This window comes from Hypanus sabinus, chromosome 1 (genome assembly GCF_030144855.1).
Source record: "Hypanus sabinus isolate sHypSab1 chromosome 1, sHypSab1.hap1, whole genome shotgun sequence".
Taxonomy (NCBI): Eukaryota; Metazoa; Chordata; class Chondrichthyes; order Myliobatiformes; family Dasyatidae; genus Hypanus; species Hypanus sabinus.
Genome location: NC_082706.1, coordinates 144,884,555 through 144,909,374, shown reverse-complemented (window position 1 = coordinate 144,909,374; position 24,820 = coordinate 144,884,555). Strand labels below are relative to the sequence as shown.

Genomic DNA, 24,820 nt, shown 5'->3' with positions numbered 1-24,820 from the left:
CAGTTATCATACCAAGCCATAGTGCATCTGGATAGAATGCCTTCTATAGTGCATCAATAAAAATTCTTAAAGAGTACATACCAAATTTCTTTCACCTCCTGAGGAAGTAGAGGCACTGGTCGGCTTTCTTTAATGCTTTCATGAATTAAATGCAGGCAGATGGGAGGTAGTATACATGGGTTCATTATCCATTCAGAAATCTGTTGGCGGAGGGGTGAAAGCTGTTCCTGAAACATTGAGTGTGTTTTCCATAAGACCATAAGGTATAGGAGCAGATTTAGATACAGGAGCTTGAGAACACTCATTCAGCATTTTGGGAATGGCTTCTTCCCCCTGCCATCAGATTTCTGAACAGTCCCTGAACCCATGAAATCTATCTCACTGTCTTTTTGCACTATTTATGTATTTCTTATTGCAACATAGTAACTTTTAATGTATTGCACTGTACTGCTGCCACAAAACACTAAGTTTCATGAAATACTTAAGTTATAATAAACTTGGTTCTGATTCCTCCATTACAGTACCTGCATTTAAGACTGCAGGACACTTTGGTATGTTTGGAGATTGTGAACATTGACGCGATTCTTTGTGCTGAACAGTTGAAAGAATGCTCACTATGCATCTCAAAAACCGAATGTTTTGTTTTTGAATCTTCTTGCCCTTTTACCTCCACATTTGGTACAGAGTGACCAGCTCCTAGGCTTGACATCCCTTCCTCATAAGACAGCCTTTGATAAGAGACTCTCCGTGGTATGAACAAGCGATTGTTGGAATGTCTGACACCACTTGCTCAGTTTGAATCACAGTGTTTTTGAATATTGGAAAGAGAACATTCCCAGATGTGTGTCAGTAAGAGGCTGTCACCGGAAACCCTCTCAACACGTTGATGAGACATGTCAAGTGGGATCAACAAGTACAAAATGAAGACTGACTGTCAGAGACAGCAGATAAACAGAGAAGCTTCTTCATGTGAGAGCTATCCAAGGAATTTCAAAACGTGCCAAACATCAAATTTTTTAGTTATAGCAGTTCACTCAAAAGCAGTTGACATTGAGGAAGCACTGCATTGTCAATAGCATAGCCGTAATGGAGTCACAAAGTCAGAGTAAACAGCATGGAAATAGGCCTTTTGGCCCAGCATAAACATGCTACCCACAATGCCTAGTGAAATCAATAAAGTCTTCTTTGGAAGTTTACAATCATGATGTTCAGTGATCAATTTGGGAGTTTACTTAAAGGCTTGCAAAAGATTGACCATTTATCTTCTGATGATAGGTTTACTCAACACTTCTGGTCTTTGATTTGAATTTTGAGAATGCACATTTTCTTTTTCTTTTCAGCAAGTATCCAGGGACAGTTTTGGGCTCATAGACAAATGGATTAAAGGGTCATTACTGTGGTCAGAGCTGTTCACACAATCTGTGGCAATGATGTGGATGAGGGTTTTAAAAAATATTTTTGATGAAGTACAGCATGAAACAGGCCCTTCAGGTTGCTTGAGCCGCGCTTCCCAGCAACTCCCAATTTAACCCTAGTCTAATCACAGGATAATTTACAATGACCAATTAACCTAACAACCAGTACACCTTTGGACTGTGGGAGGAAACCAAAGCAGCTGGAGAAAACGCACACAGTCACGAGGAGAACATACAAACTCCTTACAGGCATCAACGGGAATTAAACCCCATTTCCACTGTACTGTAAAGCTTTGGGCAAACCATTATGCTACCATACCACCCCAAGTGCCGTCAGTTTCGAGTATCAAATATCCAAGACTGCTGATGATAAAAAGTTGAATGGCAGTTGAACGGCCCATTTTGTCTTCAAAGCAGTGCTATGCAAAGACATAAAACTACTATACATTGCAAAATAAATAAATAATGCAAACGAAAGAAATAATAAGGTAGTGTACATGGGTTCAGGGACCATATGGAAATCTGATGGCAGTGAGAAAGAAGCTATTCCTAAATCATTAAGTTCAGAGTAACTTTATTATTAAAATAGATATACTCAGTTGCCACTTTATTAGGTACACTTGCTTGCTAATGCAAATATCTAATCAGCCAATCATGTGGCAGCAAGTTAATGTGTAAAAGCAAGAGGTTCAGTTGTTGTTCAAACCAAACATCAGGATAAGGAAGAAATGTGATCTAAGTGTCATATTGATTGATTGTTGGTGCCACATATAGAACATAGAACAGTCCAGCACAGGAACAGGTCATTTGGCCCACAATGTTGTGCCGAACTAGCTAAAAAGCAAATCAAAAACACCCAAACAATAATCCCTCCTACCTACACCATGTCCATATCCCTCTATCTTCCTTCTATGTGCCTATCCAAACATCACTCAAAAATCTTAATTATTTGCCTCTACCACCATACCAGGCATCGCACTCCAGGCATCCACAACTTTGAGTAAAACATTTTCCCCTCACATCCCCTTGAACCTACCCCCTCACCTTCAATGCATGCCCTCTGATATTAGACGTTTCAACCCTGGAAAACAGATGCTCAGTCTACTCTATCTATGCCTCTCATAATCTTGTAAAGCTCTATCAGAACTCCCCACAGCCTCCGGCACTCCAGAGGAAACAACCCAACTTTATCTTGTGACATCACATGCCCTCTGAACTGGGCAGTATCCTTGTAGACCTCTTTGCACCCTCTCCAAAGTCTCAACATCCTTCCTTTAGTGGGGAGACCAGAACAGTAGGCAATACTCCAGTTGTGGCCGAACCAGAGTTTTATAAAGTTGTAACATAACTTTTGAACTGGCTTTTGAACTCAATGCCTCAACTAATGAAAGCAAGTATTCCATAAGCTTCTTAACCACCTTAATCAACCTGTGTAACTACCTTCAAGGAGCTATGAACTTGGATCCCAAGATCTCTCTGCACAGCAATACTGTTAGAGATCTTGCCCTTAATGCACTTTCTCCTTGCACTTGCCCTATCACAGTGCAACACCTCACATTTATCTGGGTTACACTCCATCTATCATCTCTCAACCCATATCTATAACTGATCTATATTGAGCTGTGTTGATTGCCAGTCTTCTACACTATCCACAATTCCAGCAATCTTGGTATCATCCACAAATTCACTAACCCACTCATCTACATTTTCATTCAGGTCATTTATATCATCACAAACAGGAGAGGTCCCAGCATAGATCCCTGCAAAACACGACTAATTACAGACCTCCAGCTCGAATAAGTCCCTCCTGCCACTACCCTCCATCTTCTATGTGCAAGCCAGTTCTGAATCCAAGCAGCCAAATCGGTCTGGAGCCTATGTGTCTGAATCTTCTAGACTAACCTCCTATAAAGGACTTTGTCATTAACCTCTTATGAAGGACTTTGTCAATCCCTTACCTAAATCCATATAGACAACACCCACTGCCCTACCCTCATCAATCTCTCTCATCAGCTTGTCAAAAAACTCAATCAAGTTGGTAAGGCACGACCTACCAAGTACATTCATTCTGGCTCTCCCTAATTAGGCCATGGGTTTCCAAATATTCATATATCCTATCCCTAAGAATAGTCTCCAGCAACTTCCCTCCAACAAGCGTGAGACTCATTGGTCTCTCGTTCAATGGATTTTCATTTGTTCTCTTCATAAATAGAGGTACAACATTAGCCAATCACCAGTCCACCGGGATCATGCTGGAGTTTAAAGAGAACACGAAGATGTTGGTCAAGAGCCCAGCAATCTTGTCTCTCGCCTCCTTCAATAACCTGGGGTAAATCCATCAGGCCTTGGGGACTTATCCACCTTATACTCATTAGGAGGTTCAACACTTAGTCCTCCTTGACTTCTAAACACCCATTTTTATACACTCAGCACTGATCTCCTGCTCCCCCATATCCTTTTGCTTGGTAAATATGGAAGCAAAGTACTCATTAAGTACCTTGCTTACATTCTCTGCATCCAAGCAAATTATCCCCCCCTTTATCCTTGACTGGTTCCACACGCTCCCTATTAATTCTCGTGCTTTTGATGTATGTATAGCATGCCTTGGGAGTCATGCTATACATGACTAATCCTACCTACCAAGGACTTTAAGGCCTCCTGGTTTACCTTCTTTATACTCCTTCTGTCCTTCGTTTGATCCTAACTTCCAGTTCAATACAGTCCTTATCCACGAGGGATTGGTTCCGGGACCCCTCACGGATACCAAAAAAAAACACGGATACTCAAGTCCCTTATTCAACCAGTCACAATGCGGTGGACCTTAGGACCCAGCAGAATCCCAGAGCTTATTTAACCTGTCTCAGTGCAGTGGACATTAACAGCCAGCGGCGGAGCTCTGAATCTGCAGTGTTTCTGTTCACGAAAATAATCACAATAGACAATAGGTGCAGAAGTAGACCATTCGGCCCCTCGAGTCTGCACCGCCATTCTGAGATCATGGATGATCATTCACTATCCATCAGATATCTATCTAGCTCCTTCTTGAAAGCATCCAGAGAATTGGCCTCCACCGTCTTCCGAGGCAGTGCATTCCACACCTCCACAACTCTCTGGGAGAAGAAGTTTTTCCTCAACTCTGTTTTAAATAACTGACCTCTTATTCTCAATCCATGCCCTCTGGTATGGACTCTCCCAACATCTGGAACATATTTCCTGCCTCAATCCTATCAAATCCTTTAATTATCTTAAACGTTTCAATCAGATCCCCTCTCAGTCTTCTCAATTCCAGTGTGTACAAGCCCAATCTCTCCAATCTCTCTGTGTAAGACAGCCCTGCCATCCCAGGAATCAACCTAGTGAATCTACGCTGCACTTCCTCAATTGCCAGAATGTCCTTCCTTAAACCTGGAGACCAAAACTGTACACAATATTCCAGGTGTGGTCTCACCAGGGCCCTGTACAAATGCAAAAGGACATCCTTGCTCTTGTACTCAATTCCCCTTGTAATAAAGGCCAACATTCCATTTGCCCTCTTCACTGCCTGTTGCACTTGCTCATTCACCTTCATTGACTGATGAACTAGGACTCCTAGGTCTCTTTGCATTTCTCCCTTACCTAACTCTACACCGTTCAGACAATACTCTGCCCTCTTGTTCCTGCTTCCAAAGTGGATAACTTCACATTTATTCACATTGAATGACATCTGCCAAGTATCTGCCCACTCACCCAGCCTATCCAAGTCTCCCTGTATTCTCCTAATGTCCTCTTCACATGTCACACTGCCACCCAGTTTAGTATCATCAGCAAACTTGCTGATATAGTTTTTATACAATTGAAAATGAAGTGGAAATAATAAAGCGTTCGGAAAGAAGAGAAACGCCATCGGTCATTGGAAAAGCGTTAGGCTATGTAGGTCAATGATCAGAACAATTTTAAAGGATAAAGTGAGAAAGGCCCGGCCCCGATGAAAGCTACAATTATTACTAAGCAACGCAGTGGTTTAATTATTGGGTTTTGGGGTTTTGAGATTTTTATCCTCCACATTAACCCGCCACGGAAAGAGAGCGCACTCGATAGTGGTCTGTCACTGGATCGAACTCAGGAACCTGTTCCTGAGCCCGGTGCTGAAACATACGTTCTTAAGTGTTTTATATGCATAGAATGGTAAAATATAATCTATACACTAAGACAAACGTTTGACTAACTGACACTAAATAATACTGGATGTACCTGTCCCAACTTACTTAGTAAGAGAACTTACTATTTTTTTCGATCCCGATCCACGATAACCAACACACATTCTCCTGTATACTTTAAATCATCTCTAGGTTACTTATAATACCTAATACAATGTAAATGCTATGTAAAATAGTTGTTATACTACATTGTTTAGGGAATAATGACAAGGAAAAAAAAAGTCTGTACATGCTCGAACAACAAGTGCTGGAAGAGCACTTCTGGGTTTTCTCGATTCGCGGTTGGTTGAATTTGCAGATGCAGAACTCATGGATAAGGAGGGTCGACTGTACATACTTTTCCTTTTACTTCTTGACTAAATTCATCACCTATCTGGGTATTCAAGGTACTCTATCTTTTAATCACTGTCCTTCCTTCTAACAGGAACATACCTTTCCTCTACTCTGTGTAATACACCTTTAAACACCTTCCACATGTTTGATGGGAACTGGGATAATCCTGGAAACTGCTGACTGGTGAGTCTCACTACACTGAGGAGGATTCTCAGGGACTGGACTTATGAGTATTCGGAAAGCCATGGCCTAATTAAGGATAACCAGCATGGTCTTGTGCAGAGCTTTTTTTTTACAGGTGACAAGGTGATGAAGGTAGAGCTGTGGCTGTGGATTTTACTAAGGCATTTGACAAAGTCTGTCATGAGAAACTCATCCAGAAGATTAAGATGCATGGGATTCATGGTGAATTGGCCGTTTGGATTCAGAACTGACTTGCACATAGAAGACAGTGGGTAGTGGTAGAAGAGACTCATTCTAGCCAGAGGTCTGTAATTACTAGTGTTTTGTAGATTCTGTATTGGGACCTCTGCTGTTTATAAATGATATGGATAAAAATGTAAATGGGTGGATTAGTAAGCTTGCAGATGATACAAAGATTGGTGGTGCTTGGGTAGTGTAGAAGACTGGCAAAGATTATAGCGGGATATAGATCAGCTGCAGATATGGGTGGAAAAATCACAGATAGAGTTAAGCCCAGCCAAATATAAAGCATTGTACCTTTGTAGGTCAAATGTGAAGAGACAGTACACAGTTAAGGGCTTAGCAGTGTCGATGAGCAGAGGGATCTTAGAGATCCAAGTTCATAGCTGCCTGAAAGTGACAAAACAGATTGATAGGGTGGTTAAGAAGGCATACGGTATGCTTGTCTTTATTAGTCGAGGGCAGGTATTGATTTAAAAGTAAAAAAAAGTTATGTTGCAACATTATATAACTCTAGTTAGGCTACATCTGTAGTATTGCACACAGTTCTGGTTGCCTCTTTATAGGAAGGATGTTGAGAATTTGAAGAGGGTGCAGAAGTGGTTTACCAAAATGCTGTCGGGATTAGAGAAATTGCTAAAATGAGAGTTTTGATAAACTTCGATTGTTTTCTCTGGAGCGGCGGAGGCTGAGAGGAGATCTCATTGAGGATTATAAGATTATGAAAGGCATTGATATAATAGACAGACAATGTCTAATACCAGAAGGCATGCATTTAAGGTGACGGGATACATTCAAAAGAGACACGAGGGGCAGTTTTTTCTTAAAACGCTGAGAGTGGTGGATGGATGGAAGTGGCCGCCTTGGGGTAGTGGTAGAGGAAGAAACATTGGGGACTTTAAAGAAATGTTTATATAGGCACATGAATGTGACGGAAATCCAATGATATGGACATTGTGCAGGCAGATCACTATTGGCCACTTGATTACTAATTTAATTGGTTTGGTTTAATACTGTGGGCTGAAAGGCCTGTTCTTGTGCTGTACTGTTCTATGAGAAGTGAAATACTTAAAAGCTGGGGTTCTCAACCTGGGGTCCACAAAGCCCTTGTTTAATGGTATTGGTCCATGACATAAAAAAAGTTCGGTGCTCCAAGACAGATAGTGTCATATATTTATGATAAATTAAACTCCCAGAAATATATGCCCATATCAGGAATGAAAACCTGGAATAGGGACATATCTGAATTGAGACAAGACTTATACTGGGATGTGATTTGGGATAATGCTGCCAGTGCTTCAAAAAACCAGAATCATCGGTATATACACTTGAAATTTTGTCACAGAGTATATACAACACCTAGAATTAGACAGCAAATGGGACTGTTCCTGACCCATATTGCTCATTTAGCTCCCACGGAGCCGTTGGCTCTTTTATACATGTTGTATGGGAATGTCCAGGGGTTTTTGGTTTGGGGGGGGGTAAGGTTATCAGTACTCTTACAGAACTAACAGGGGTACAATTACCAATGGACCCCACTGTACATCTTCTAAATGATGACTCCCACCTTTCCCTTATGGAAAAAAGAGGCAAAATCTGGCTGGCAAGCCTGACTGAAGCTAAGAAGATAGTAGTCCTCATGATATTTCAAGTACTCACTGGCTTCGGAGCTTTTTGGACATTTCTTACCTGGAATTATTATCAGCAAGAGTAAATGCTGCATGACCAAACACAACCTTAATGTGGACAAATTTGATACCTAACTTAAAAGATCTTCTATTAAAATAGGAATGCTCCGTCTGTGTTTGCATACTATTCAGCTGGTTGGTGGAGGGGAGAGGGGTGGGGGGGGTGGGGGGGTAGGGATGAGGGTTGGGGGGGTGGCTGAGTTACAGTCAAAATGTAATCAGCAACTGGTTATATTGAATGTAATTTGTTGGTGTTGCAATAAAAATTAGTGATTAAAAATAGGTTGGGAACTCCTGCTTAAAACGGACCTGAGGGGCAACTTCTTCACCCAAAGGGTGGAATGAACTGCCGAAGGAAGTAGCTGAGGAGGTACAATAGCAGCATTTAAAATACATTTGGATAAGTACATAGATAAGATTTCTTTTCCCTAGAGCAAACAAGACTGATGAAGGGCATCCTGATAGAGTTAGAGGTCCTCCTAAGCTTACACAGGGAGTGCTTCATATCCAGGACTCACAGCCAGAAGTGGTAGATTCTGGTGGAATAACTATGTTCAAGAGACAGGTCACTTGAATAGACCAGGTTTAGGAAGATACAGACCTGGTGTAAACAAATGGTATTAGTGTAGATGAGGAAAGGGGCTAGCATCAACATGGTTAGCAAAATGGCCTGGTTCTAGGCTTTACAAATCTATAACTCATTTATAAGATTCCTTCTTCATATCCACAAGATAATTTTTGTTCAGGCTGCATTAGTCACCATGAAACTTTGCATGAACACAATCCCATACATAATGCAGAATGAGGATACAAGTCTCAGCTAGCTTGATAGCTTGTTGTAAGATTTTATTGCCTGAATTGGTTGTTCTCTCATGTAACAGCAAGCATGCTTGAAATGTAATTACTTGGCCATAAAGTACTCCACAATCTTATGAGAAAAACCTGCTCATGAATGTGACCTCAGCTTTGCCAGCATTACTTCACAGGGATTTTAACCAGCAAGGCAAAGCAAAACTCCACTTAGACAACTTACAGTGCTGTAAGGCTGTTCAGATCACTAACACGAGAAAATCTGCAGATGCTGGAAATCTGAGCAACATACACAAAATGCTGGAGGAACTCAGCAGGCCAGGTAGCATCTATGGAAAAAAAAGTACAGATGACGTTTCGGGCCGAAACTTTTTTTTCCATAGATGCTTCCTAGCCTGCTGAGTTCCTCCAGCATTTTGCGTGTGTTGTTCAGTTCACAGACAGGAGAGAGGAAGGGGTGGAAGGTTAAGATGATACAGCAGGATAAGGAACAATGTGAATAAGTTAGAAGGGAGCATAATTGCCAGCAGTCAGGCCAAATGGCTGGTTTCTTACTTAACAATCTGTGTTTATGCTCCCTGTACACCACAGGATGGGAGCCACTATAATTCACTGCAGTTTATCAACATGATGTCCAAGTGGGAAAGAGGAAAGAGAGCAAATGAGTCCCTCTTTTGACACATCTGCATTCTGCATTCCCATTGTGTTCACACTAACAATTATATGTCACAAGGAAGATGCAGATGCTGGGATATGGAGCAACAATCAATCTGCTGGAGGAACTCAGGTTGAACAGCATCTGCTGAGGAAAGGAATTGTTGGCATTTCAGGTCAAAACCCTGCATTAGGATTCAAGAGACAAAGAGATAGGGACGAGATGTTGGAATGAACAATAAGAATATTTAGTTAAATAAATGTAAGTGAACGTGAAATTGAATGTTCTGTCTTGAAAAATGGTGCTGGGGAATGGCTGGGGTGGGGGTAAAAGTAACTGCTTAAATTGGGACATTTGGAAGAAAAGCCAGATAAATACAGGGTTGATAGAGAAGGATAAAGGGGAGTGTGGCAATCCCATAGAGAATCTGTGTAAAACTTGCTCAGATGGCATCCATCATCAAGGTCCCTCATCATCAGGGATATGCCCTCTTCTCGGTATTACCATTAGGATGGAGGTACAGAAGCCTAAAAGCCCACACTCAACAATCCAGGGACAGTTTCTTTCTCTGTGCCATCAGATTTCTGAACGCTCCATACATCAATGAACAGTGCTTCATTATTTCTTTATTTTAGTAATACATATTTTTTGTAATTTATAGATTTTTAGGTTTTTAAAGTTGCAAAACAAACTTTACATCATGTGTCAGTGATAATTAAACTGATTCTGATTTTGACAATAAAGATGGAGCAGAACAGATTTATTGAGACACCAGCTAGTGTGGGGAAATGCTGCCAAAAAGTATTATTTAAAGATTCAGGATCATAACAGCTGAACAAAGAAGATCATGAAGTGATTACATTGAATTGTTTAAACTTTTGAAGGGACGGCAGTATAGGTGCAAGTCTCCAAGAGTCAAGAACAAGGAGGCATAGATGCAATTTTAAAAAAAGATTTAAGATAGTGGAAAAACTTGAAATGGCGAGATACTGAATTGCACATCAAAACTAATTAAGAGGCAAGTCTGGTAGCTGAAGGAAAAGAGATTTAAAAGATAATGGGAATTTAGAATTAATTACATGGCATAAAAGTACCTGGATAAAGAGGTGGGATTGAATAGCTGATTCTGACCTGTGATTTCCATGTAATTCTGGATAGGAGAGGACAAGCCCCTGTAGTGTTACCTGTTTAAATAAAGATGTTCAAGGAGACAAACATTTGCATTGGAATTTTAAAACCTACAGACGTGTGCATTGCCCAGGTCAGGGGTCGGCAACCCGCGGCTCTTTCATCTCTGTGCTGCGGCTCCCCGTGGTTTGTTAGTTTTTGAAATGTAATTCGAAATTTGAAGATTATGGTGATCTTGTACAATCTAAAAACGTTGTGAAGACCCCATTTCCTGGCACATCCGAACCGGCTCACAATTAGCCACCGTTCCGGCTAAGGGAGATAGCCTACGGGGGTTTGTGAGTACGTGTCTTTTGGAGCATCCGCGCCCACGGGGACGGGTTGAGGGAGGCTTTAAATCAAGGCTGTTTAGTTCGAATAAAGTTACCTTTGACTGCAGTGTCTTTATTTTAGCGCTGCATGTAGCGCTACACCGCTACAACGTGTTTTTTATCGCTATTAATATACATCACCACTGCCAATGCCTGACACCCACCAGTGCACGCTTTCTTTTAATTCTTCGATCCAAGGTAGGCTAACTATGGAGTAACCTTTAACCCAACGTCTTTTTTTCGGAGTTCAAAATGTTTTTGTTGCATGCAGAAATGTAATTTCGTTTTCTCTGCAGGAGTTCATCAATTTCATAAATGCAACACATTATAGTTTGTTTATACATAGCATAAAGGCAAAAAAAAACCTGTTGTATGCAGTGTTATTTCATTTTAAATGTCAAACGGGTTTTGTGGCTCCCAGTGTTTTCTTTTCTGTGGTAAATGGGTCCATATTGGCTCTTTCAGTGGTAAACGTTGCCGACCCCTGGCCCAGATAAAGGAAGCCATCCACTTGAAATGTGTTATCACCATAACACTGCCTCAGTCTGCTTGCTTTACAGTGCCTGCTTGCCTGTTGTAATCCTACTTACACGAGTTCCTCTTCTTTAACAACATGAACCACTCTCTAGGTAGGGTGACACGTGTGACACCAAAGCCTTAGGCATTACACAGCCACACATACTTTGAAGGAATTCAGGTGGCCCTGAACCTTCAATATATGATAGGGACCTATCTAAACTGCTATGACAGGGAATCGCTTCTTTTAGAGTCAGAAAGTCAGAGTACTACAGCAGAAACATGTCTTCTAGCCCACCTGGTCAACGGTGAACTGTTATTATACTTAGCAATCCACACCTATATCATAGCCCATCATACCCCTTCTGTCCATGTAATTATCCAAACTTTCTCTTAAATGTTGCAATCAAACTGTATCCACACTCACAATCTCTTTTTCTTTGGCTGTCCATCGATTTCGATGTTGACTGTGCTGAGAGTTTAGTCTCTGCAGGCACGTTTATGGGCCACAAGACCAACATTGCATGCCATTCAAAAACTCTACTCCAACACGCCTTGCACAGTAATAAGACAGACGGTGGCTGTACCATCGACCCTTTTGGATTCATCTGCCACAGACACCATGCTGCCAGCGTCCTCATTGGCTGCAGCCTTTGCCTGAAGAGGCATAACCTACAAAGTAGCCAAGGCATGCTTACCTCCTTGACTTGGCTAGCCACGATCCTAATACTAGATAAAGTCTAGTGGTATACCAATGGAACATCACCTTCAAGGCTAGGTTAGACCTACCAGAGAACAAATCTCTGCCACATTTCGCTGATGTTCGGCCAGTATCATTCCTACGCCACGGTGAGGCGCCAAGTAGGATTTTGTAGGAGTGACACTGGCCGAACATCACACTCACGTGAATGAACAAGGTCCTCCTCAGGCTTCTCATAATATTTCACTAGTTCTAGTCTCACCCAAACTCAGTGGAAAAAGCCTGCTTGCATGTACCCTATCTATACCCCTCATAATTTAGTATACCTCCGTCAAAACTCTCCATCTCTAGGGAATAAAGTCCTAACCTATTCAACGTTTTTCTGTTACTTTTATGTGATCCTCATTCACAAACATCAAATGAATATTATTTTTCAACTTGTGTTGGAAAACTTAACATGACAGACGTTGCACTTATGAAAGGCACATGGCAATAAAAACACAACTCAGCCACTGATTCAATCTCTTAGCCTTGTATCTCAATCCTGACTTGTTCCATCTTAAGGTGACACCAGACTCCAATGCAAGACTGAGTGATTTGAAGGTGAGTTGTCCCACCAAATGAACACTCAGGATCCTTGCAGCAAGCCACTCTATCTATGAAGGGTTCCAGAACTGATACACTAGCTGCTGCACTTCCCACAGATATTGCCTGATTTACCGAGTGTTTCCAACATTGTTTTTATTGTGAGGATGAATGATACAGCCAGCAAACTTTTCCCAACTAATACAAGAGAGCATAATTTTAAGTTGATTGGAGGAAAGTATAGGTGTGTTACAGAGGAAGATTTATTTTTCATTTTTACAGTAAGTGTGTGGAATGTGCTGTTAGGGTTATGGAAAAGGAAGATACATTTGGGTACGTTTTAGAGATTCTTAGGCAGATGGATGAAAAAATGGTGGACGATGTGGGAGGGAAGGGTTAGATTGATCTTGGAGAATGTTAAACTGTGGGCACAACATCATGGGTCCAATATCTGCAGTTTGTTTTAGATTTTCATTTCCAGTCCACCTTGGACTGAGTGGTCAATTGACCAGGGCTGTTATCATCCCTAGTTAATGGAGTAGTGACTTTGGAATCCAGTCTTCCTGACCATGTCTTCCCCTTCCATTAGATTCCTCAAACTCCATAATAGAAACTTGTACAGAAATGAAACAGCACAGAATTAAAACTCAAACTGACATCAATCACCTGCAATACAAGTACAGGGAGTGATACTCTGGCATACAGCAGGCACAAGTAACCATTTCCCATGACTGAGCTATGCAAATGTGATTACCATTAGACAGGTAGATTCTTTATTGATCCCAAGGAAATTACAGTGTCACAGTTGCACTACAAGTGAACAGATATACAAACATTAGAAGCAAGAAAGAATTTAAAAAAGTTACCTCAAACAGTCTAACAGGAGGGGTCATCACTTCCCCGGCTACAGGTTGACTCATAATGGAGCTGAATGGGTAAGAATGACCTCATAGTGCTCCCCTGTTCAGCCAAGATGCCAACCAGAAGGTGGAAAAAAAATTCTAGAATTGCCAGGATTTTCCATAGGGTCCTTTGTTCTACCACAGGCTTCAGTGTGCCCAGTTTTATTCCTATAGCAGAGCCAGCCTTTCTAATGGGTTTATTGAACCTGCTGGCATCACCTGTGTTGTTGCCATTGCCCCAACACACCACCACATACAAGATTGTACTGGCAACAACAGACTGGTAGAACACATGAAGGAGAGGCCTGCATACTCCAAAGGACCACAGTCTCCTCAGGAAGCAGAGGTGACTCTGGTCCTTCTTGTACACAGCCTCTCTGTTGGTGCTCCACTGAAATCTGTCATCCAGGTGCACCCCCAGATACCTGTAGGTCATCACTGCATCCACACTTTCACAACCAATAGTAACAGGGAGCAGTGCAGGCTGTATCTTTCGAAAGTCCATCACCATCTCTTTGTCTTACTGATGTTGAGTTTGAGGTGATTCAGCTTGCACCATTTGACAAAGTCCTCCACCAGGGCCCTGCTTTCATCCTGTCATCCTCCCTTTATGCATGTAACTGTTGCTGAGTCATCAGAGAATTTCTGCAGATGACATGACTCAGCATTGTATCTAAAACCCAAGGTATACAGGGCAAACAGGAAGGGAGCCAATACAGCCCCTTTGGGGCCCCAGTGCTGCTTATAGGCATGCCTGATGCACAGCTCCGAAGCCACAGAAACTGTGGTCTGCCAGTCACGTAGTCCATTATAGGGTACAATGGAAGTGCCAACCTCCATTTTACGGAGCTTTCCTCCACAGTAATAGTGTGGGCTGTATGATATTGAAGGCAATAATAAAGAAAAAATCAAAAAACATGTACTGCCCTGCTTATCCAAATGGGAGTAGGCTCTGTTCAGCAGGTAGATAATAGCATCATCGACTCCAATGTGCTCCTGGTAGGCAAACTGTAGGGGATTGAGTGCTGTTCTGACCAGGGGTCGGAGGCAAGTCAGGATGAGTCTCTCTAGGGTCTTCATGATGTATGAGGTCAGGACCACTGGACAGTAGTCATCCAAGGTTTTCAGTCAGCCCTTCTTGGGTACTGGGACCACAGATGATCCCCCCCCCCCCCACCCAGTCAGGACCCTTTCCAGACTGAGACTCAGATTGAAAATGTGCTACAGAACTCCACACATCTGCTCAGCACAATCCTTCAGGACCTTGGGGTTCACACCATCCAGTCCCAATGCTTTAATGTGTCTGAGTTTCCCCAGAGCCCATCTCACCTGCTCAGTAACGAAGGCAAGTCCAAGATGACTGAAGAGTTGGTGGAAAGTCAGGGGTGGGGGAGGGGGAGGAAGATTGGGATGATAGCAGTTGATAACACTGGACCTCTTGTATGTAAATGTTCAAGATGCATACAGCTCCATAGCTCTCCTCTCACTTGGAAGATCAGATTACAACCTGGTTCACCTCATACCTTGTATAAGCCCAAAGTACAGCAGCAGCTAGCTACCACCAAGATAGTAAAGAAATGGTCTCCAGAGGCCATTGATGCCTAGAAGAGCTGCTTTGTGGTTACTGACTGGAATGTGCTTTGTGAACAATATGGTGAGGATATTAACAGATGTAATGATTGCATCACTGGGTACATCATTTTCCCTAATGCCTTCAAGGACTGTTCGCTGCTTCCCTAACAACAAGCCATGGGTCACCAGTGATCTGAAGGCTCTTCTCAACCACAAAAAGAGAGCCTTCAGATTGGGAGAGGGGGAGGAATTGAAACACATGCAGAGAGAACTAAAGGAGAAGATTGAGGTGGCTAAAGAGTACAGAAGAGAGCTGGAGAACAAGCTTGGGCAGAGTAGCACGTGGGAGGTATGGAGAGGCATGAAGAACATAACTGGCTTCAATCAGCCTGGCATGTAGAGTCTTGGAATGCAGCCATGAATGGGCTAACGAGTTAAACCAGTTCTTCAATAGGTTTGACAATTGCCCTCTGTTCACATCTCCCTCAGCACACCAGTCTAGGTGCTGAGGCATCCAATGCACCCTCAGCACCAACACCTCTCCTCCTTCCTCCAATTCAACACACTGATGAACAATACAGGCTACTACTGCCTACATCCGCTCCATGCCTCATGCATCATATTTCCAATGCAACCAGCAGTAGGAACCCTGAATGTTTCTCTACTAGGAAGGGACAGGGACATTGAAACAACAGGGATTAGTTTCCAAGATAAGATCGACTGACAACAGTAGGCCTGTTGCCCCAATTTACCGATTGATGAACATATCACGTTCCACAGGAGGGCAGGATCTCCAGGAAGTCTAACATACATACCCTCATCAAAGGCAAGCAGACCAACTTAGGTTGCCTATTTTGTTCATTAAGTGTCCTTATCGAAATGCTGGATTGTATTACAGCTCCAAGAAACACTGCATCAGCTGTTTCTCTACTAATAACTGGGTGTCTCACAAATCCACAACAAACACAAGACACATAGCTTTCTTACCTGGTATCATTCTACGGATGAGATCTCCCACCGTCCAGAGTTCGGATATCCAGTCCAGTAAATAGCCTTCGCTTTGTTAATTAAAGCAGTCTGTGGAGCCAACAGTCTCGTTTGTCTCAATTTGTAGTACGTTACCTAACTGCAACATCTACCGTTCATCTCCAGCCTCCTGCGCTTTGCCTCTGCCACTGGCCTACTGGCGAGCAGTAGAGATACTTTGCTTGCTTTCTTCTTGTACAAGTCCCATACTAACAACCAGAGATTCTGGCGACATCTGGCAGTTTAGTGCTGAGTGTCAACTGTACACTTTTTCGCCAGTCCCTGCCTTTTCGTTTCACTCAGTTTCCTCTTCGTTTGTGTGCACGTCTTTCTTCTCGATAGCTTAGCAACAGCACGTAAATGTAGAATAAGTCCTGCTCTTGGTGTTTGCGGTACTCGAGCAGTTTCTGGTGACTTTTTGCTGTGTCACCGTACTTACTGAAGCACCTCGTGTGCGCACTCCTCTTGCAGTTTCTCTGTTCTGTTGACTCTGTTCTTGCACTCTATTTATATTCCTCTTGCAGTCTGTTTATATCTGCCTGGTGTTTAACCTACACTTCTTATGCTTTGTCCTCTCACCCTAATTTGTACTGTGGTGTTTGTTTTCCTGTGTATGCCTCGTCTGCTCTTTGCTCTCTCCACCCCACCAGTCCGTTCTACTTTCCTGTTGTGTCAGCACTCGCTGGACATCATTATTATTTGCCCTGTTTCCTCTGAGTTAGTTGCTTCTTGTTACAGTCTTTGCTCTGTTGGTTGCTCCTGTGTTTTTTTCTCTCTCTCTCTCTCTACCTTCCTTTGTCTTGCTTGGATTGTTTGTCTAAAGTCTCCAATGACTTTTCTGTTTGCTCCCCTCATTTGATCTTCCCTCAATTACATTCCATGCTGGTTTTTGTCCAACCCTATTCCACTTTTCCAACTATATCATCTCCTGATTATTTTCCCTGCTTAATCAGTAATTTGTTAGCTTTTCATAAGAAAACTCCCCTCCCCGATTATTTCTCTGCTTTCAATTATCTTCCTTTCCCAGTTTACACCCTGTGCCCCCACCCCCACCGCGTGGTATCTGACCCGTTCTATTTAGCACCCCCTTTAACTATCCCTCCCTCTCATTTCAACCTCGTTTTGTTTCTCAACTCCTAAACCTTGCCTTTCCCCACCGGTGTCCCCTCTCTTCGCACACCCCACCCTGTACAATTCCTCCTCTCCCTTCCCTTGCACCTCTTGTAAATTTACTCCTACCCTTTTCTCCCTTGTAATTTTCTTTCAGCTTCCCCTCGTGTATTTCTGGCCCTGTTTTCACACCTCCCTCATCACCCCCTGAAGCTCCCTCTTTCACAACACCAAAGACAAATGACAGCTCTTACCAGTGACATCACATAGATGGACCTCTGACCCTGTCGGTGACCTCATAAGCGCCAAAATTATTTACAACAAAGCATACTGCCCGTTCTTGCCCTCGCCCGCACAAAATACGTAAAACAGAATTAAATATAAATAACCCTGATATAAAAATAAATAAAATAATAAACAAAACACGAATATAATCTACGCTATGAATTGTGGATGGGGTCAAAGATGGCGCCGCCCGCGTTGCTGGGGTAACGACACGAAGAGCGGTTCGGAGAGTCGATCCCGGTTCTTTTCATTTTGCTTGCTATGTTTCACTTGTGTTTAAGAAACGGTTATATGATCAGGGGATGTTTCCCCATCCACTCTGTGCGCATCTGGACCCGAACCGGGGGGAGATTTTCCGTTGGCAGCGGAAGGTAGGAGACAGCCGGGCGCTTGCTTTCCCGAGTATGCTAGGATTTGTAGTTCGCGATTCGTAGGAAGTATAAAGTATAAGCAGGAGCAATAATGATAGGAACTACAACGCCTAGCACACTTTGCAACAGATACGCCTGCCCTTTGCTCTGACTAAAAAGGGACATTAGCTTCAGACCCCAGTGCCGTGCCAATTATAATCTGATCTCCATATAGATCGCCGTGGTGACAACAGATTTAAATTATGTGATCATCTGACCTCAAGTAGATTGACAGAATCATTAGCAAGAGGATCAGGGAAACTGAACATTCCAAAACAAATGAAGCTAGAGGACAAAAGTCCAATTCCTATATCTTAGAGGATATCCTGACAAAGATCATGGCTTTCTGGCTCTTTATCTCTTGAACGTCCTGCTTCACCTATAGTTCTAATGTGTTGATCCGGAGCAGACTTTTCACAGTTCCACGAGGAAGGAGGTACAGAGACTCCTAAAGTCTCACACCACCAGGTTCAAGAACAGCTGACACAAGGAATTCTGCAGGTGCCGGAAACCTTGAGCAACACACATAAAATCAGATTGTTCGGATCTGATTCCTCCTTCAGCACTCTACCGCTTGCTTCCTTCCTGTCTCGTCTGAACTCACTAATTTCTTGCCAGCTTGTGCTCTCCCCTCCCCTGATTTTTTTTAAAATTCTGGTTTACGTCGCCTTCCATTCCAATCCTGATGAAGGGTCTCAACCAAAATGCCAACTCTTCAGTTCCCTCGATAGATGCTGCCTTCAGCATTTCTGGAATCAGAATCGGGTTTATGTTCTCTGACATATGTAACGAAGTTTGTTGTTTTGAAGCCGCAGTATGTGTAATATATTTTTAAAATCAATATGTTACAATAATTATAAAAAACTAAGTAGAACAAAAAGTAAGCAAAATAATGAGGTGGTGCTCAAGAGATCAGAAATCTGATGGTGGAGGCCAAGAAGCTGTTCCTAACACATTGAGTGTGTGTGTTTTTAAGCTCCTGCACATCTTCCCTCACAGTAGTAATGATGTTGAGGTTCCTTAATGGGAAATGCTGCCTTTTGAAGATGTCCTCAATGGTGGGGAGGCCAGTACTTGTGATTGAGCTGCCAACTTCTCAATGAAGATTAGTGTGTGTGTTCTCCCCACTTGCCCTTCTTGACATCCAAAATCAATTCCTTGATATTACTGACATTGAGTGCAAAGTTATTGTTCTGACACCACTCAGCTAACCGATCTATCTCAATCCTGTATGCTTCTTCCTCATCATCTAAGATTCTGCCAATTATGGTTGATTAGCAAATTTATAAATGGTATTTATAGTGCCTAGAAACATGGTCATGAGTAGAGAGAGTAGAGCAGTGAGTGGGCTAAGCACACACCACTGAGGTGCACCTATGTTGATAGTCACTGAGGAGGTATTATTTCAAGTCAAGTCACTTTTTATTGTCATTTCGACCATAACTGATGGTACAGTACACAGTAAAAATGAGACAATGTTTTTCAGGACCATGGTGCTGCATGAAACAGTACAAAAACTACACTGAACTACGTAAAAACAACACAGAAAAAAACTACATTAGACAACAGACCTACCCAGGACTGCATAAAGTGCACAAAGCAGTGCAGGCATTACAAAAAAAAAATAAACAAGACAATAGGCACAGTAGAGGGCAGTAAGTTGGTGTCAGTCCAGGCTCTGGGTATTGAGGAGTCTGATGGCTTGAGGGGGAAGAAACTTAACATATTTTCATTTCACGCTGACTGTCGTCTCCCTATGAGAAAGTCAGAGAGAGATATGGAGGCCTAAATTTCGAAGCATTTTAATTTGTACTGATGGTGTTGAAGGTTGAGCTGATACTGCTGTTGTTCAGGTGATCCAAGGCCAAGTGGACAGCCAGTGACTCAAGAACTTAACTCAGTGACTTGAGTGTTACTCAAGAACAGCTGATTTCCTTCAACCATTCAATTCTTGAACCACACATCCCTAATCACTACAGATTAGCAACACAATGACCACTATGAGAATGTTGCACTAAAAAATAACTTCATTTTTATTTTTTTGTCCTGACTATTTTCTTGTAAAAATTGTGTATAATTTATATTTTCTTGTTAATGCTGCTTATATGATGTGTGCCACGTCATGCCACGTTCTAGGACTTGGATATCAGCGCCATGATTCAAAGATTCAAAATCTTTATTATCATTCTCACCGTCCATCAACTCTGCAGGGCAGAATGAGACAGCGTTTCCCAGGAGCAGTGCAATCATAACATAACAAATGCAACACTAAATAATAAACATAACAATAAATAGTAAAACACAACAGCCACACGTCAGTCAAAAACAAGTTATAAGTGTCCAGTGCAAGTTAAAAACGTCCAAAACAGAGTCAGGTAGGGCAGCTATTTAGCAGTCTGACTGCCTGTGGGAGGAAGCTGTTTAGTAAATATAATATAAATATAATATATAAGCACTACTCTGAAGTTTTATGAATAGTGGGTAATCAAGACAGATACAAGAGAAATGAAAGAACAAAGGCAAATGGAAGATGTGGATGTGACTCCCATGTACAGTCTATGTATATAAGATAATCTTAAGTCATAACATCATAAAAGTACAGCACAAAAAAGGCCATTTGGCCCATCTAGTCCATGCCGAGCCATTTAGGCTGCCTACTCCCCTCGACCTGCACAGGGACCATAGCCCTACATACCCCTCCCATCCATGTGCCTATCTAAACCTCTCTTAAATATTGAAATCGAGCTCACGTGCACCATTTGTGCCGGCAGCTCATTCTACACTCTTACAACCATCTAAGTGAAAAAGTTTCCCCACATGTTCCCCTTAAACTTTTTACCTTTCACCCTTAACCCATGACCTCTAGTTCTAGTCCCACCAACCTCAGTGGAAAAAGCCTTCTCACATTTACCCTGCCTATACCCCTCATAATATTGTATCCCTCTATCAAATCACAGCCAGACTTGGCAGTTACTGTGTTTTATAGGATTGCTTTTATATTTCTGTTTACTGTGTTTTTTTTATGCTGCATTGGATCCTGAGTGACAATCACTTGTTCTCCTTTACTTTTGAATGACAATAAACAATCTGAAATATTGAAAGGTGATTTCCACAAATCTCTGCTGTGATTGCTGCCGTGTGAAATCACTGCTTGCCTTTTAGTTACTGACGACAGAGCTTCCAGGCACATAATAATGAGGTTATGAAAAGGGTTAATTACCTCGTGCCGCTCTTTGTCCACTCTATAGACGAAGCCAATCTGCAACAACAGCACTTGCTGTAGTGACCTGGCATATTGACTGAATTATGTTTTATTTCAGACATGTAGTGAGTGGTCAATTGAATCAATCTGAATGTGTGACATTCCCTGGACAGACATTAATGGCGTTAAATCCATTCCCTCTCAAAGTAACAACCACACTTTCACTCTGATATCAGTGTTTAGAGATCAAACTTGTCTTTGACATTTCACAGAAAATGCTGGAGGAGCTCAGCAGACCAGGCAGCATCTATGGAAAAGTGTACAGTCGAATTTTCAGGCTGAGACCCTTCAGCAAAACTCCGAGGGGTCCTCCAGCATTTTGTGTGTGTTGCTTGGATTTCCAGCATCTGAAGAATTTCTCTTGTTTGTGATTAGATTAACACTATCTAGGACAGAGGGATGAAGAGGAATAACAGACATTAAAAATTTACACAACAGTCAGATAAAACTTCTCAGGATATATTTTCATCAATGAAAACAGGATTCAGCACTCCATGCGAGCATATGGAATTCTGAAATGAAGTACACACCATTAAACTTAAACGAAGGCACAACCCAGAAAGATGAAGAAATGATCACTATTGAGGAAGAAGTTAACCAATGGAAGAGCAAAACCCTCCATGGAAGACATCCCCACGATCTGAACAGACCAGATGTTGACAAGGAAGTGTCGAATGCCTGGCTCAGAGTTGGAGATCTTTTCCCAGAAACAGAGGGGTTCCTGTGCCAATACAGGACCAGGTGGTTAACAGAAAAAAAACCCCCAAAAGTACATAATAATAGACCAACTAATTCCGGACAATAAATGCAAAAAATGCCAAGAGAAACCAGAAACAATCCAACAAATTACAGGATCCTGAAGCAGTTTAACTCAATCTGATTACGTACACAGGTGTGATCAAGTGGCAAACATCATTCACGAAAATCTTGCTTTAAAATACAAACTCATAAAAGACACCATTCTTTACTATAAATACGAGCCTGATCCACTTTTAGAGTTAGAGTCCCACAAATTATGTGACGACTGATCCATTATTACAAATCCGACAATCCATATTAACCATCTGGGTATAATATTACAGGAAAAACAAGCATGAACAACTTACTTAATAGATAACACCATATGTATAATATACAGAAATCAGTAAGTGAACAACACCGGAAATATGCTGAATTATAAGAGGAAGTTGAAAGACTATGGAATATGAACAGGGTATACATTGTCCCGATAGTACTGTAGATTCCGAACTACAGAGCGCATCTGATTAAAAGCCGCACGCTCTAATTTTAGAAAGAAAATCAATTTTGTACTTGTACAGGCCGCACCGGATTTTAAGCCGCAGGTGTCCCACGTTGTAATATGAGATATTTACACAGAAAGATATTACACGTGAGGATTTTTTAACTTTTAATTAAATCCGTATGGTAACATAAACAAATATATATTGCAAATGCTTTTTTTCGAACAGTGCCTGTAACACAGCTACTTTTAGATATACATACGTATCGGTAACACACAAATTACGTTGCGTATACTTTTTTACTGAACAGTGCACGAACAACATACCAATATCTCCTAACGACTAGTAAAAAAAAATATACTGCAGCCTACCAGGAAAAGTTATTGATCGCCTTCTTCATCTTCCTCCTGCGCACTAAAACCATCAAAGTCCTCTTCTTCAGTGTCCGAATTGAATAAAACCTCAGGATCTTGTCATTCACTTCAGTCTCTTCGTTGTCGCTCTCACTTGAGCACACGCGGTCAATAGACAATAGACAATAGGTGCAGAAGTAGACCATTTGGCCCCTCGAGCCTGCACCGCCATTCTGAGATCATGGCTGATCATTCACTATCAATACCCAGTCCCTGCCTTGTCCCCATATCCCTTGATTCCCCTATCCATCAGATATCTATCCAGCTCCTTCTTGAAAGCATCCAGAGAATTGGCCTCCACCGTCTTCCGAGGCAGTGCATTCCACACCTCCACAACTCTCTGGGAGAAGAAGCTCTTCCTCAACTCTGTTTTAAATAACTGACCTCTTATTCTCAATCCATGCCCTCTGGTAGTGGACTCTCCCAACATCTGGAACATATTTCCTGCCTCAATCCTATCAAATCCTTTAATTATCTTAAACGTTTCAATCAGATCCCCTCTCAATCTCCTCAATTCCAGCGTGTACAAGCCTAATCTCTCCAATCTCTCTGCATAAGACAGCCCTGCCATTCCCAGGAATCAACCTAGTGAATCTACGCTGCACTTCCTCAATTGCCAGAATGTCCTTCCTTAAACCTGACCAAAACTGTACACAATATTCCAGGTGTGGTCTCACCAGGGCCCTGTACAAATGCAAAAGGACATCCTTGCTCTTGTATTCAATTCCCCTTGTAACAAAGGCCAACATTCCATTTGCCCTCTTCACTACCTGTTGCATTTGCTCATTCACCTTCATTGACTGGTGAACTAGGACTCCTAGGTCTCTTTGCATTTCTCCCTTACCTAACTCTACACCGTTCAGACAATACTCTGCCCTCTTGTTCCTGCTTCCAAAGTGGATAACTTCACATTTATTCACATTGAATGACATCTGCCAAGTATTTGCCCACTCACTCAGCCTATCCAAGTCTCCCTGTATTCTCCTAACGTCCTCTTCGCATGTCACACTGCCACCCAGTTTAGTATCGTCAGCAAACTTGCTGATAGAGTTTTCAATGTCCTCTTCACGCAGCAGTCCAGCCTTTCGAAACCCGCTGGTGATGGTGGATGTTGTGACACGGCTCCACGCATTTAGGATCCACTGGCAGACTTGAGTTAAAGATGCTCTTTGCATGCGTACTGTTTTGGTAAAGGATTTCTCGCTGCTCGTCATCCAAGCCTCCCACTCAACGCGCAGCGCCACTTTAAATGCCCGGTTCACGCTGATGTCCAGTGGCTGCAAATACTTCGTGGTGCCCCCAGGAATCACAGCTGGAATTGAGTTTGTACTCTTGATGGCAGCTTTCACTGAACTTTCATTGTCAGCTGCTTAAAAAATCACCATCGGTGGAAGCTTTAGTCTGGATGCTGTGCAGCTCAGAACACAAGTAAAATGCGTTCTCTCATGGCCACTTGTTTTCAGTGTGATGGACGAGTCACCTTTTTTATTAACAGTCCGAGTGAGAGGCAGGTCAAATGTCAAAGGTACTTCATCCATATTTATGATATCATCTGGCCCGATGGAATTCTCCGCTATCTTTGTTTGAGTGAATGTGCAGAAGTTAGCAAGCTTTTCCTCGTGGTCGGGAGGGAGCTGCTGACACAGAGTCGTGTGTACCCTGACAGACAGGCCTTTTCGTCTCATAAATCTAAAACACCACGATGGCCCACCTCTAAAATCTTCGATTTTCATTTTGGTGGCGATTGCTTTAGCCTTCAGTCTGATCTGCACGGTGGAA

At 42.2% G+C, this 24,820-nt stretch overlaps 2 protein-coding genes across 5 annotated transcripts in view; one reads left to right on the top strand and one right to left on the bottom strand.

The window, feature by feature from the left end:
- atg9b (autophagy related 9B) overlaps positions 1–17,710 on the bottom strand; it is a 78,764-nt gene extending 61,054 nt beyond the window's left edge. For 2 of the 4 annotated variants that reach the window (XM_059978459.1, XM_059978450.1), the window contains exon 1: positions 16,282–17,710. The gene's annotated coding sequence lies outside the window, so the exon portion shown is untranslated. Of the gene's footprint in view, positions 1–10,651; positions 10,705–16,281 lie in introns of all 4 variants that reach the window. The other 2 variants (XM_059978467.1, XM_059978478.1) reach the window with 2 other exon arrangements.
- Positions 17,711–17,811: 101 nt separating this feature from the next.
- Positions 17,812–24,820, top strand: part of LOC132398702 (mitochondrial potassium channel ATP-binding subunit-like) — a 91,960-nt gene continuing 84,951 nt past the window's right edge. Inside the window, 2 exon segments of the mRNA XM_059978498.1 lie at positions 17,812–17,963; positions 17,966–18,086. Coding sequence (XP_059834481.1) covers positions 17,873–17,963; positions 17,966–18,086 — 212 coding nt within the window. The 5' untranslated portion in view covers positions 17,812–17,872.